The 13,898-nt window shown below is 33.4% G+C and overlaps 1 protein-coding gene across 3 annotated transcripts in view; it reads left to right on the top strand.

Moving 5' to 3' along the window:
* Nucleotides 1-13,898, top strand: part of LOC117107566 (rab GTPase-activating protein 1-like) — a 63,962-nt gene that overhangs the window by 20,172 nt on the left and 29,892 nt on the right. For all 3 annotated transcript variants that reach the window (XM_033249285.1, XM_033249278.1, XM_033249273.1), the window contains 6 exons: nt 1,091-1,365; nt 2,165-2,231; nt 3,886-3,988; nt 4,380-4,543; nt 5,173-5,338; nt 6,433-6,677. In XM_033249285.1, coding sequence (XP_033105176.1) covers nt 1,091-1,365; nt 2,165-2,231; nt 3,886-3,988; nt 4,380-4,543; nt 5,173-5,338; nt 6,433-6,677 — 1,020 coding nt within the window. The remainder of the gene's footprint in view (nt 1-1,090; nt 1,366-2,164; nt 2,232-3,885; nt 3,989-4,379; nt 4,544-5,172; nt 5,339-6,432; nt 6,678-13,898) is intronic.

The raw sequence follows: 13,898 nt of genomic DNA, 5'->3' as shown, positions 1-13,898 counted from the left end.
GCAGTACAGTACAGTATAGTAGTACTAGTAGTACTCTAAGCCAGCATTGTTTTAGTTGCTATATGAGATTTTCCTGTGTTAAAAACATGATTTACTATACTATACTTCTTTATAAAACATAACTTGTACTTTAATAAGAGAAATCTGTATATTATTGGTACCTGGAACGGTATATAACACGAAAATACTATGCTACTGCACCGTAATGCATAGGCCTATTTTAATACACTATTTAGATAGACTCTTTTTTTCCATCTTGATTTCAGGGGTCAAAAACATTTTTCAATTTTTTTTTTCAATCATATACGGTAGTGGTGTAGAATAATCTTTTAAGAACATTTTCCAGAAAAAATGAATGTGATACTACCCTCCGTTATGTAGTTATGAATTTTTAGATATGAGGACAAGAATTTAGTCTCAAAGCTTATCTTATTTCTGTTGGTTACGCACCACTGACTTGGGTTGTTTGTCAACACTTCAAGTCTACCGATTCGTGGAAAAAGGCATATTCCTTTTGAGAAGGGAAGTTGTAGCTTGGTGGTAAATGCCAAGATGATTTATATTTTGAAAAGCTAGTAATGTTTAAGAATATATTAATTATGATTTCCAATCATTTTTTTTTCTCTTTGAAACAACTAACAGTAGGATGCTGTATTCACCAAGTCTTACTATTGTATGAGGCTAGTGAAGTTAATTGCAATTGTAAAGACAAAATCCACTGGCTTTATAGATGAAATTTTTCAGTGTTTGAAATTTTTACAAACTTTTTATTTTTATGCATATTTTTTAACTATGCCAATTGTCCAATTATTTTGTGCATGTTGTGCATTGTAATTGGATAATCTAATTTTCTCTGAAGACAATTTTGCTCCTCAGTATTCTGTTTAAACTTTTTTGTTTTTCATTATCTATTCATTTCTCAAATCAGATATCCAACCCTGCAATTTTATTTACAGATATTATATACCTGTATCATATATTTAATTTTTCCTTAATTTACTACTTGAATATTATAATTTTAATAAAGGATTTTTTTTTTATCCAACTTAGTTTACCTGTAATATTTTGATGATGTGACTTTGTTTTATAGGTTCATAAAATTTTGCAATGTTTTGGCCTGGCATTCCGGCGGGTACCAAGAAGTCCAGATGTGATGGAGTCATCAATATCAACATTCCCGATGTCCCCGAGTGAACCACTTCTCAGCTTTGTAATTCCCGTCACATTGGATATAAAGGAAGAGGACGGAAAGGGCGGGTTCACCCATGTACCACGGGAGAAGAAGTGCTTCAAATTAAGGCAAAACCTAAAGAAAGAAGTTCTTATTACTATCTTTCACAGGGAAAGACCATTGCCAATTGAAAGGTATGAATGAATATCAAAGTATCTTTTATTCAAATAAATTTTTACATAAAACAGTCTGTTGTAGAACTAATTCTGAATTAAAAACCTGAGTTGTTAAATAAAAATTAAATAGAAGAAATCCAAGAAAAATCACATCAAAACAGCAATGATAAAATTGTACAGCAAAATATAATGAAAATAAGGAATTCATCATCTCCTTCTGGATGGAGGGCCAACTTCCTAGTTAAAGACTTGAGATGGATGTGCACTACTCATTCTTACAATTTGCTTCTCCCCTAAGGGTTCTGTTGTGTCTTGCGCACGCCAAGAAGGCATGCCATCTAGTCCACAGTGGCAGGGGCTGTGAGATGAACCAGTACACTGTGGTAACCCCCTACTCATCTTGAAAGATGTACTGGATTCTTTACAGCGCACCTGAGCCAAATGTGTACATTGGGCTTACGGTTTATAGTCCTCATCTGACAAGATGAGGACTGTAAACTCCACCTCCAGAACCCTAGGCAAGCGTGTCATTTGAACCAGCGCCGATATTATGGCTGTAGGTTGCAGCGCCCCTGCTTTAACCGCTCAGCCATTTGACTCGCCTCACATAAATCGTAATATCAGCCATATGGCATGATTTGTGAATATCAGATTGAAATCTTATGGAATGATTTATTTTACTTTGATTAGTCTATGTTTTTTGTTAAGATTATGATATTACATTGTAGCAATAAATAAATATAAAATTGGTTTCTCAGACATTTTCTCATAATACTAGGATTAAGTAGTTACTACTATGCTACTGTTTATACCATAGGTGTTTTGGCCTTCTTATAAGCCCAGGGCGGGATGTACCAGACCGGCATATGCACCTTTTAGACATGGTAAGTATAGTATAATACATAGTATAATATAATAGCATTTTCTGATTGTAATTAGATTATATTACATAATTATTATTGTCATCTTCATTGTTATGGTTATCTTTATCATCATCTTCATATTTTTGTTACGTTTATGCGTAACCTGCTTTTAGAATAAATATGATTTTACTAGCTTTTTACCCTTTTGAACACACTGTGATGGTTGTGAGTGCCGCTAATCTGGAAGTGTTTTCATATATTGGTACTATTGTCAACAGCAATTTTTTCATCATTGCTGCTACCACTGCCCCTTTTCTCACCTTCACTGCCACTGTCAGCATTGTAATATTTCTAACATTACTGTTTTTTTTTGTGTTGTCTTTATTGTGGCTGTTCTTGTAAATATTATTGTTATTGTCACTATGATTATTGGTATTATTTTCATTTTTTTTGTTTTAGTTATTGTTTTTTTTTTTTGGGTTATTTTATAGTACTCTTTTTATTCCTTTTAAACTGATTAATTATTATCACTATTATTATTATTATTATTTAAACTGATATTATTTAAACTGATTAATTATTATCACTACTATTATCATTATTATTCAATTTATTAATATTATATTTATTATTATTATTAAATTAAAACATTATTATTACTATTATTATTATATCATTAACACATTCATATAGTCATATAATAACACACACCCACCATAATATCATTACCTGAGTCATGTTGTTTGTGACTTTCATACACTCATGCACATACCTGCACTTTGGTTGTTAAGAGTAATGTAAACTGAACCAAGATATCCATAACAGGAGAAGCTGAAGATCAAGGACATGACCATTATTGCTTGATAACATTTTATTACAACAAAACAATTCTCTTGAAATAAATTTTCTCCGAATCACATTGCTATTGAGTCAGTGACCAGCCATGTGTAGTTTAAGAAGTAGAGATAGACTAAATGATTGTTTATGATTAAAAATTTGGATTCTGAAGGAAGAGGGATGCTTCCTTCAAATAAAAGCACTTAAAGGATCTTCGATCAACAAAATGCTAAAAATGTTGTTTTATTTTTGTGGTTGCTGCTGGTGTTGTGTTGTGTTGTTGCTGTCATTGTTGCTGTTTTTATTGTTATAAACCTCCCTGTACATGCCTGTCTCTGGCTGGCACAAAATGGCTGTACCCCTTCATTAAAGCTGACCTTTGGCTACTTAGGTGCATATGCTTTCCACTGGTGGTGATTCATGGCAGCCTCCCAGCTGAGATTTTGATCCAGTCTGCGTAGTGCTCCCGGAGGAGTTTTTCCGATAATTATCTGAATCTAGGTTCACCATGACGGGAAAAGGCGACAATAACAACAGATCAATGCTTTCTTACATTATCTTAGCAACGTTGTGATATCCAAGTGTATCCTAGGCATTTGTGGTCAAAGCCTGAGCGCGAAGAAATAACTGCACGTTATAAATAATGATAATAATAATAATAATATATAAAAATAGTATTTAATATAAAAAATAATAGATAAAATAGATAATAGTTACACTATTACCAAAATTCAGAACATTGAAACAATCTGTTAGATGATTCGTCTTGAATTATTTTTGATCTAAATGTTGTGATTATAATTGTGTCTATAACTCATGAAGTTGTTCTTCGGCTTAGGTGACAATGAAGCAGAGTAGTGATTCCAAATCATACCAGCTGAAGAGCTATTGGCACCCTACGCAGCAAGAGTTTGAAGTACTTAACACAGAGACACCACAGGGTAGGTACACCAATAAAATACTACTATATTATTAGTAGTATGTAATGGAGAGTGGTAAGTAGCAACTTGGTGAATATCTTCACCTTTGCTGCAGGAGCTAACAAACACTTGAGGTCTTGTTACTAGCTGTCTGCTTAGATTATTTTATTTCTAGATGTCAGGTCTACAAATACACATGCACTCAATCAAAAGCGCTGAAGTTCAGTTGGCTAAACTGGTGGTAGCCACTCTATGCTCACTGAACTGTAGAGATCCTTTCAGACCCTTGACCCCTGGCTTAATTACATCACCGTTCTTCACCGTTATTTAAGTGATGATGAGGTTTATCAATTATCAATAATAAAATTGTTACTGGTTTTTTTAAACAGACTCCTTTTTTTTTGCCACTTAGGGTACATATATATGACTGTGGCTGTTGATTTGGTGATAGCAGGCATACAAGAACCAGTGCGTTTTATAATTGAGACACGTGTTCGCATCTACCCGCAGAATGAACGGTTTTGGTACTTCGGTAAAAAACCAATCAGGGAAACTTTCTATATCGAGCTAGAGCAGGTATATCTTTTAAATTTTACCGTTCATCATGATTCACCGAATCTTTGAACCTTTTAATCTTGTGTCTTGTACATTGATGTGTTTCTGTATACAGCATTTGTTTTAAATTTTTTCTTTATGAACGCACCGTCAATTGCTACGCATGACGTGCTGCTGATGGAAAAGAGTAGTTTTTTCCAAATAAAGTATTAATTAATATTAATATCTTGCACATGATTATATATTTGACTATATTTTATGTTAGTGAAACATATTTTTGTTTATAGTGATACAAATTCTTGCGTATTAAACACAACATTATGTTATGATATTGCATGAAGCTCTGTCCACATTATGCCCATATATAGTCATAATGTGCCTATATATGGTCATGATATGATGTCATCATGACCATATGTAGAGCATGTCAAATTTGATAGTCTTGATAAAGCTTTACACAGTTATGTATCTTTCATATCCATTTTGTAATAGTTTTTTTTAGTTGTTTATGCTACATCACACTACTACCCTATCATTAGATCAAATTAAACATCTATAGAACATATATTTTGCTTATTTGGGGAGTAGTCATATAAGGTTGCAGCTAGTAACTTTGAAATTTAATTTAAAATGAAAACTTTTCTTTGTAGACACAAATTGGAGGGTTGATTGATAATGAGATTCTATATAGAGTTCAGAGTTTAGAGAGTGAGACACAAAGGGTTAAGAAGCAAAGCCTGCCCTCATCTCCAGCAGTTGGTGCTAAGATGGTGCAGACGCCAGACAGTTTAAGCTCTTTTCCTGAGGATGAAACAGGTATTTTTCTATGCATCCTTCAGTTTTTCCATCCATTTATTTATTCATAGCCCCATTCATACAGCCATTTATCCAGCCATTCATCTAACCATCCATCACTTTCTTTCTTTGTACATTCATCCATTTACTTATTACCTAGCTTTTCACCTATTAATTCACCCAGTTATTTATTGTTTTTATTCATCCATCCATTAATCATTAATTCATCAAGCCATTTATCAATTATATCATATATCCATCAATTCTTTTATTCATTTGTTCATTTTTCCAGCCATTCATCAATATTTTCATCCATTCATTAATCACTCAGTTCATTCATCTATCCATTAATTCCTGCATTTATTCAGTCATTCATCATTTTTTTAGCTAATCATTCAATTATTATTAATTAATGTTTAGTCCGAAGGCCAAGGTTGTGCCAAAGAGCAAACTTAATCACTTTTATAGGTGGCATATTTCTTCAAAAGACAAATATAAACACAAGATGCTCTACATAAACTAAGTATCATGAAGGGAGTGGAGTTGTTTTGGTCATGAGAAAAAATCCTGTGAAAGGAATTTAACCCAGGACCCGCCAAGCTATTAAATTCCACACTTATTCCACTATTCATCTATTAATTTGTTCATATATATTTCTCCACGCTATTTTTTATCAATTGATTTGTCTAGTCATTCATCTATTTATTCATATTCATTTATCTGAACATTTATTGTATCCATCATCCATCCATTCATCTTTAAATTACTTATCCATTTAGCTTGCTATTCATCTTTTTAGTCATTAATCTGCACATTTTTTTTAAAATTTCTAAAAGTGAAATGGATTGTGTATTTATGGTCAGTGCTGCGTAGCATTAATGAGCAATAATTGTGTAGCGATATTCAATGTAGCATAGCAAAAGGGCGGTAGTGGAAAAAATTATGTAAAGTGGACGCTCCCAACAAGTGTTTGGGTAATTTTAAGGATATATGTACTGTAACCCAATGAACACTGATTTTGAATGTTATATTGTGTCTTTAATTATGGAGGGTATATTTCTATTTATCACAAATTTATACAATACTTTATTTTTCATTATAATTTGTAATTGCAGATGACGATGAACCACTACAGAGTGGATCAGGCACTGTGGGTAAAGACTGCGCCGAAACTGTCCTCGTCAGCTGGGGGGATCTACTAACCAAATGGAGGCAAGACCTCAACACTAGGCCTAAGCAATTGGTACCACTTGTCCGGAAAGGAATTCCAGAGGCATTACGGGGTGAAGTCTGGCAACTACTTTGTGGCTGTCATGACAATAGCGACATGTTAGAGCATTACCGACGTCTCATAGTAAAGGTATGTTGAAAATAGTCCATTCTCAGCATGAGAACGACTCAATAACTAGATATGAGGCTTGCCACCTCAAAACCAGCATATATACTGTCACCAAGGTAATTCAACAGAAGGACACACATCTCCGCTCTCGAACATAGCGCGTGCGTACAGTCCTTTGATCTTTACTGTGGCATCGACAATCCGATACTAGTTGCGAGTACAGCCGTCAATTATTAGTCTATGCGTTCCATTCGTTTTATGGTGTTTTTTTTTTATTAATTGTGGGTACTTCGCAATGTCTGTTATATCTGATTTTTTTTTTACCGCGAGCTTGTTAAATGCCTCTATAAACTGCAATTTGATTTGTGAAAATTGACCAAGAAAATGAAAAGTTATAGCAATTTAAAATTTACGAATTTTATAAAATTTCATGTTGTATGTAACATTAATCTGTCATTTTGACAATGTTGGCATAAGGTGTCAAAAAGCGAACATATGAGTATATACAGAACATTTATTAATTTTTTCTTTGAAGTAAGTCTCATGAACGACAATTCACCACAATTTTGGTAAAATTAATGTTGAATTGAAGAATATAATTTCAGTCTAATGTTAGTGCAAAATATCATTAGGCCTTTGTAATCACCGCACGACGCGCGATTATCATGGCAACTAACACGCGCGTGAGTAATTTGTCACGTACGCTGATGGTTTATGGTCTGGTTGCTATGGTTTTGTGACGTTCAGCGTGTAGGGACGCACGTGCGCCTAGAATGTCGATGCCAGAGTTATAACCTTTGATGTCCCGAGATGTGCGTCCTTCTGTTGAATTGCCTTGCTGTCACTAATTTTTAAACTGGGTATAGTATAAAAAGTGGCAGCATTATAGACTTTAGTACAGATGAGCCGTAATACTTTTACTCATTACTTTGGCAATTGTAAGTCAATTTCAGCGAATGGCCCATCATTTAAAAGCTTATAATGTGGAGATTACGAATATATTAAAAAGTATATATTAAAAAGTCAATTTTCATTTTCTTTTGGTCACGGATGTTGGTTTTGGGAAGGCAAGTAACATATGTGTTCTGGTCGAAGGGTTTTTATTCTTTTTTGGTCAGATTTCTTGTCTGATACATTTCATTTGGATATTTATTCATTATGTAATCAAGATTCTTGTTTTTGAGACAGTGAAAATGAGTGCTCTTCTGATAGTAACATTAAATCAGACTTGTTAATGTAACTGAAAGCTTCAATTGCAACTGGCACTCAATGCTAAAAATAATGTGAATATATATCTTTTATATATTGGTATATTTTGTGTCTTAATGTTTTTGTATGTCAACTCATTTAGCCTTGCGTGCTCCCAGTTTTGGGACACTGTTCTGGGCTTATTTGTTTCCTGTATTGTTTTTATGCAATAAAGTGATTTTATATATATATATATATATATATAAATAAGAAAAATGATCCAATAGCATACTTGTAGGGAACAGTGCCCTCACTGTAGTATACAGTGATACTGTGAACAGTGCCCTCGTTGGGAGACATCCTATTCTCCTCGGTTCCTTTTATGTTTTAGAAACTCCGTGGGAATCGGACCTGTAACCATTGAGAGCCTTAAGTCATTGCCCTTTGGACCACGACAAACTTATCTAAAAAGTTTCATTCAGATCCATTGATCAGTTTTTGAGTTATGTCTGGGATGTTAGCAATTTAAATGACCCCTTAATTCACACCCGCATCTGGATCATCACCACAATTTAGTATTGTCTTCTTTGTAACATGGTTAAGTTTTCCAAAAAGTTTCATACAGATCATTAATTAAAATTAAAAGGAAACTTCAACTTAATATCAGCAATCATCTGTGATAATCTGATGCATGTAGACCTAAAACTGTAGGCAGGAGGCTGATAACAAACACACAACACACAACCACACCAACTCATACAAACAAAATCCCATGAAAATATAACCTCCTTGCGGAGGTAATAATTGTATGTCCTTTTTTTTTTAGAAAAATGAACCCCAAATCCTCTACCACTTCCTCAGTATAAGGAAAGCAGATGTAACATTTTAATGGAGGATGTATCGTATTCATTTCTAAGAAATCTTTAACTCTGTATGTCACAATTTCAGTTCAAGGAAATATGGATAACATGAAAATGTGCATGGTGTATGTTGTTAATATAAATCACTATTATCAACATGAATCTGGTTTCACTTTACACCGGATGTAGTGTCGCAATATCATTAGGAATATTTGTCACATAATTTAATGGCCAAGTTTGGGATCCGGTTCATTTAGCAACATGTTTAATGGATTGGGTGCTCAAAGTTTAACCATAGTCTGACAAAGTAAATCAGATGTTTTAATACTTGTATTCTTTAATTCTTTGTTCCTTGTATAATTCAACCACCTCCATGATTCATACGGTCAGGATAAGGGAGTCAAGCTAGTCCGGTTGAGAAGTTTGTAGTCTGAACTAGCCTTGGTTGATTCATGTCTGGCTTGTGATATTACACTCAATCCAGACCATTCAACCCAGGCAAAGTACACTCAGGTTGCTCCTGGGTTGACCTTGTGCTTTTTTACCTTCTCACTGTAGCGTCTGGTCTACAGGTGACCAATCACAGCTAGCGAATAGTAGTGTGAACGCTCAAAGTATGTCAGGTGTGATACATGTGCCGGGTTTGAATGTATACTGGCTTTAAAGCTGTTCTGAACATAACCTAAAGTCCTTCTTGTCAATACATCAGTCTGAGAGTAAGTCCAACTCACTTGATGGTTCTGGGCATCATTCCCTTGTAGGTTGCTTTTCCAGTTTTGAATTATAATTCTGTATTGATGTGTTTTATTTATTTCATAAGCTCTCTGCATTCACAAGATGATGCCTGGGATAAATTCAATCTTTCTATTTGGGAGGTTGAAGTTGAAGTATTTTAAAGCCAGTATAAAATTTATGGAAGCTTCTTCACAATGTAAAGTGGGAAGGGCCTTTTAAAGAAAAGCACTTAATTTTAAATATCAAAAATTCTAAAAGGATTTTACTATTAGTCCTTCAACTCTTGCCCTTTCATTAACCTAATTATTATTATTGTCCACTTAATATTATAAACCTGTTTAATAATAATAATAATGAATTGATTCTGCAGTAAAATAATCAAAATTTAATGGAACTTCTAGAGGCGAAGTATAGGCATTTTTCAATATTTAGGTTTAATATACTGTATGTTGTTTAAGTTTTACGGTTTCTGTTTATTGTGTTTAAAGTTTAATTTTAACATTGTTAGTATTTTTTTTAATAATAATTAATTGATTTTTTGTTTGATAATAATATAAGTCTCATTATAAGTCATAGTTTTGGAGTATCACTTACATCCTGTACTTAAACTAATGAGTCATTGAGAATAAGTTAAAATACAGTATAGTAAATCATAATGTTTTTTCCCTTTATCAGATTTCAAATTTCCTGTGCCAAAAAACTATTGTATGCCCATATATATTCATGGGGTGCCTATATATGGTCATGTTTTGATGTCATTATGACCATATTTGGCATGTCATGTTTTTGTCAAATAAAATTTGACATTATGCACATGGATTTATGCTGTATAGTATATTAAACCCTAAATTTAATGTTGTACACATTGCTGTTTCGTTGATAAGAATAGTATTAAAACTCTTAGTTTGTTAATTTAACATGAATGAAATTTGATATAGTATTAGTATACTAGTATATTTAGTGACAATACAATTTTTTACTGAAGATATTCAGATGGCTGACTCTTTGTTATGTAAATTAAAACATTAAAACTCTATAGTGAAGGTCAAGTATGCATTGATATACTTGGTTCGGTCAAGTTTTTAAAGATTAATCGTAGACATACAGTATTAGCGTTTTGTCAACATTGATCTGATTTAGGCTATGTTCTCATCAAGTCTGGTGTAAACATGTTGAGAATTCACACATACTGGGTTGACCTGAGTTCACCTAACTCAGCTAGCAGAAATTGCCAAGTTTTTAACTTTGCATGGCTTGCTGTGTTGGACACTTTGTGGCCAGAGGCTACTTTGAGACAATAGAAGTTTCACCCAATCTCAACTTAGGGTCAACCTGGGTATCTTGCCTGGGTTCAGAGCGATTTCAAACCAGGCGTGAATCAACCTAGGTTGATTAAATTATGGATTATTCAAGACAAACTATCATAGCTTTAACTTGGATCTCTACTCAGCTTGTAGCTTTCTTGCATGGAGTTATAATTAATAAGAACTATATTTGTTATTTATATTTTATGGTGTCCATGGTTGTTCGATGTGGGTGGTGGGGATTTATCCGCTGACTTCCTGCTGGCATGCCACTGACTTCCCAGTAGGAGCAGCAATGCATCCCCTTTTATTTCTTAGCCACTGTGCAGCAGGATTTGCACTTCATGCCTGACCATTAGAATTTTTTGTTTTTCTAGTCTTTTTCCTTCCATTCTTCTAAATTTCTTTCCTAGAGCTTATACATCATCCCTTCTAGCAATATGGCACTTGTACCTCCTTTAATTAGCTGTTGAATTTTGACATTTCTAGGACTTTTCCGATTGGTTTACCTGTCTATGATATCTATAGCATTTTTTTTACCCCATGCCCTGTACAGTTAAGATAAAAGTCACTGGTATAGTAAGTACAGGAAAATCTATTCTTCAAAATCCTATTAATAGATTGTGTTGTATCAGAAAGTGAATCCAGATTTGACTAGATTTTAAGCTATTTTTTGGTTTTCTAATTTACATATTATCATGTTTTTTTAAATGATTTATATTACATTTGTTTTACCCCCATGCCCTGTACAGTTAAAGAAGTCACTGGTACAGTAACAATACAGGAAAATCTATTCTGCAAAATCCTATTAATACATTGTGTTGTGTATCAGAAAGTGAAACCAAAATTGACTATCTATTAAGCTATTTTTTAGTTTCTTAATTTGCATATTATTATGGTTTTTTTTTTAAAGTGATTTATATTACTTTGTATCTTCTAAAAAAAAAAATTCAAATAAAGAATGTTATTAATTTCCATTGAGACACAGATCAAAACAATTTAATTTTTGCTGTTTTACAGACTTTTTTTACTATAAACATTCTTTTTGTACTTCATACAGTATATTTATGCATCTACTATTATGACAAGTAAAAATAAAATATTTTAATTGTTCTTATTAAGTAATAGACTAACTTAATACATAGTACAAATTCACATTCAAATATAAAATTCTTTTTTATCTGAATAAATAGTATGTTTAAAATTCTAGATCAAAAAGTGAAAGTGAAAAACAAAACAAAACAAAAATAACCATGCAAAATTTATATTTTTATATGTCTTGGTTGGTGTGTTAACATTCCACCACCTAAAAAATGAGTACAGTATATTTTAACGATAAATCTTTTAAAGTGGATTGGCTTATTTCCAAGAATTTGAGGATATAAAAATCATCAGTGAATATAATACAATGGAGAGATTACACCATACATTCACTTCAACAACTTTTAACTTTCACCCACTGTATAGCTCTAGATATACCACATGTATGATTTTAGTTTTGCTTGCCTTGGGTCTAATTTCATTTTCAGATTGGATACTGTAAACATGTAATATTTATATAAAATTCGATGTGATGATTTTTTGTTTGGTTACCATAAATGCTTGAATAAGCGCTGCTCTTGAATAAGCGACGCAACAAACCTGATTTTTGTTTCTAAGCGCTGCTCTCAAATAAGCGCCGCCTCACTTTTAATCAAGAGTATATTATTACCCTGGGTGTAATGAAACACTTTGAGAAACAGGGTTTTAAATACAATGTATACAGTGTTAAAATAAAGAAATAACACGATGAAGACAAACATTTCTTTTTAAACATTTATTTACGATGACTAGGACCTATGATAGGCCTACCGATCTATAGGAATACGTGAGATAGGTATGGGAGTGGGCATGGAAGCGCCACTCTCGAATAAGCACAGCACTGATGGCTCCGAAAAATTTTTATAAGCTCTGCGGTGCTTATTCGAGCATTTACGGATTATGCAGAAAATAAAATAATAATAAATTCAAATAAAAACAATTCAAGTACAGGGTTTTGCTGTTAAGGCCAACTCAGACAGTGTCATGTGATGCAGAACAACTGCACTTATGCTCATGTTGGGTCAGTGTGAGTTAAGTCATCACCGTTTTCACAAAGAGACACAAACTTCAAGTTCGACTAAAACGTTTTGAGAAAAACATGTTTGAAGTGGACTGCTTCACAAACTAAATTTCACTATGAAGATATCAAAATTTTTTTACGCATGTTTAAAGGTAAAGCATTAAACAATTAAAATGTTCAAATAATTTTTCTTTTCTTAACCTGTTAATTAGCATGAAATTTTGTGCCTCATTTTGAAAACGAAAAAGATCATTTTACATGCTGTACACGCTCCGTCGTCGGACACAAAATGTATTTTAGCCTATGCATTAATTACCATTGTAGTCAAGGGTGATTATAGGCCCAGAAACTAGGCTTATCCTGCTTAAAGCATTTTTTTAAACTGATAATTCCATACTCGATGTATCAAGTGTAGGCCTATTCCAAGTTATATTGAGAGAACGGTATTGCCATGCCTAGGAAAGTTAGCTGGCCCTACCCCAGCTAGGCCTTATCTAGCTGATCACAACGCCGCATACTCGTCTTCTGATAACCCGCTGAAAGTTTGTCGCTTTGTGAAAATGAAAAAAAAATCTGTTTTCTCAGTTTGTGTGCTATGGCTAATTAGTCTAATTAACTAAATAATGTAGTTGCACTCTTAACAATTATGTGAAAGGTAGAGTTCAATGTACATAATCAAAATTTCAAAAAAAAATATGATTTTTTAAGTTTGTGTCTGTTTGTGGTGTTGGTGACAAAATTCAGATACAATAAATCTGCATTAGGGATAGTCATGTCGTAGAAAATTAAACATGTTTAATACTCTCACAACGAGGTAATACTGTCTTTGGCCCAATCGTAGGTATCACAATCTACATAATAGGCACTTTTCGATTTTCGTGTCAACATAGTCGACGTCTTGACATGATGTCATTTTCAAGCACTGCGCATGCGCAATCCTCAACCCCTCATTCATCACCAGATTTGAGAACGCGTTCACACCAGTTTTCACCGTCGACCCAAATCTACTCGCCCTGTTGACTGTATATGACGTCATTTTTTCAAGATGGGCGAT

Source organism: Anneissia japonica, unplaced genomic scaffold (genome assembly GCF_011630105.1).
Source record: "Anneissia japonica isolate Jap-2015-1 unplaced genomic scaffold, ASM1163010v1 scaffold288091_len1417266_cov198, whole genome shotgun sequence".
Lineage (NCBI taxonomy): Eukaryota > Metazoa > Echinodermata > Crinoidea > Comatulida > Comatulidae > Anneissia > Anneissia japonica.
The sequence above is the reverse complement of the archived record's forward strand: the minus strand, read 5'-3'. Positions and strand labels throughout refer to the sequence as shown.